The sequence below is a fragment of the Protobothrops mucrosquamatus genome, unplaced genomic scaffold, assembly GCF_001527695.2.
Source record: "Protobothrops mucrosquamatus isolate PMUCROS unplaced genomic scaffold, P.Mucros_1.0 scaffold1379, whole genome shotgun sequence".
NCBI lineage: Eukaryota > Metazoa > Chordata > Lepidosauria > Squamata > Viperidae > Protobothrops > Protobothrops mucrosquamatus.
In genome coordinates this window covers 302,250-303,657 of record NW_015387568.1, presented here as the reverse complement: position 1 = coordinate 303,657, position 1,408 = coordinate 302,250, and the positions used below count along the sequence as shown (strand labels likewise).

General features: G+C 41.6%; 1 protein-coding gene across 1 annotated transcript in view; it reads right to left on the bottom strand.

Moving 5' to 3' along the window:
* The window catches only part of SLC7A9 (solute carrier family 7 member 9), a 20,018-nt gene that overhangs the window by 9,063 nt on the left and 9,547 nt on the right, over positions 1–1,408 (bottom strand). The window contains 1 exon segment of the mRNA XM_015821685.1: positions 431–558. Within this exon segment, the coding sequence (XP_015677171.1) occupies positions 431–558 (128 nt within the window).

Genomic DNA, 1,408 nt, shown 5'->3' with positions numbered 1-1,408 from the left:
AGTCAACCTTGAGCCATTCAGGATCGAACTCCAGACTGTGGGCAGAGTTTGCCTGCAATACTAAATTCTAACCATTGCTCTTTGATTCAGAGTATGCAGATTTATTGTAATGATAAAGAGGTTGGACCACAGAATTGTGACACAGGCTATGCGGCCCGCATTGTATTTATTTATTTCTTCAAAATTTATAGCTGCCCTACATGACATGCAACTTATTTGACCGGCTCAAGGTTCACTCCGCCTTCCATCCTTCTGAGGTCAGTAAAATGAGGACCCAAATTGTTGGAGGCAATACACTGATTCTGCAAACCACTTAGAGAGCACTGTAAAGCAGTATATAAGTCCAAGTGCCATTGCCATTGCTATTATTTCAAAGCAGGACCCTTGATGATGCAAGTGGAAATGTCCATTTTTAGATTCTCTACCTTACCTGTAAGGATTTTTAAGCTCTTCTGTGATATAATTAAGTTGATTCCTGGAAGAAAAGAAATATCAATAGTTACTCTGTCCAAACTGCAATCCTAGGTATGCAAATTTAGAAGGAAACGTCTACTGAATCTGATGGGAGTTAATAAACTACATCAGACTATAAAGTTAAGTAATTATAATCATCATCATCATCATCAACTGGAGCACCACTTGAACACCATTGGCATTCACAAATTTGCCATTAGTCAATTGCAAAAGGCGGCCTTACTCACTTAACAACATCTGTGTCCAAAAAAAGGTCATAAAATCAGGTGCGGTCAAGTGATGCCCCACTTAATGACTGCTTTATTTAATGACAAATTTTCTGGTCGTAAGTTGAGGACTTATGTGGCCCACCACATGCGGCTGAACTGCAACTCCTAATATTTCACCTCACTGATCTTGGGACACAGAATTGTGGTTTAGCAACAATGCAAAGAGGACTAGTCCTCTGTCCCTGCCTTCAAGACCAAAAGGTCCTCCTTGCTCATCTTCCAAAGCTTTTTTTTTTAGAAGCCGTCTAAAATAGCAGCCATTCCAGCTGAAGTTTGAGATTCTGTAGTTACTTGTGGTCAAGTCTGGCTAAAGGAGAAGGGAGTTTCAGCTTTACTGTTCATCTCTGCGAAACATCAAAACACGTAACATGAGTTCAACTGCTAAAACATATAAGGAACGGTTGCTGGAATTGGGTATGTCTAGTTTAACAAAGAGAAGGACGAGGGGGACACGATAGCAGTGTTTCAATATCTCAGGGGCTGCCCCAAAGAAGAGGGAGTCAAGCTATTCTCCAAGGCGCCTGAAGGCAGGACAAGAAGCAACGGGTGGAAACTAATCAAGGAGAGAAGCAACCTAGAACTAAGGAGAAACTTCCTGACAGTGAGAACAATTAACCAGTGGAACAACCTGCCTCCAGAAGCGGTGAATGCTCCAACACTGGAAG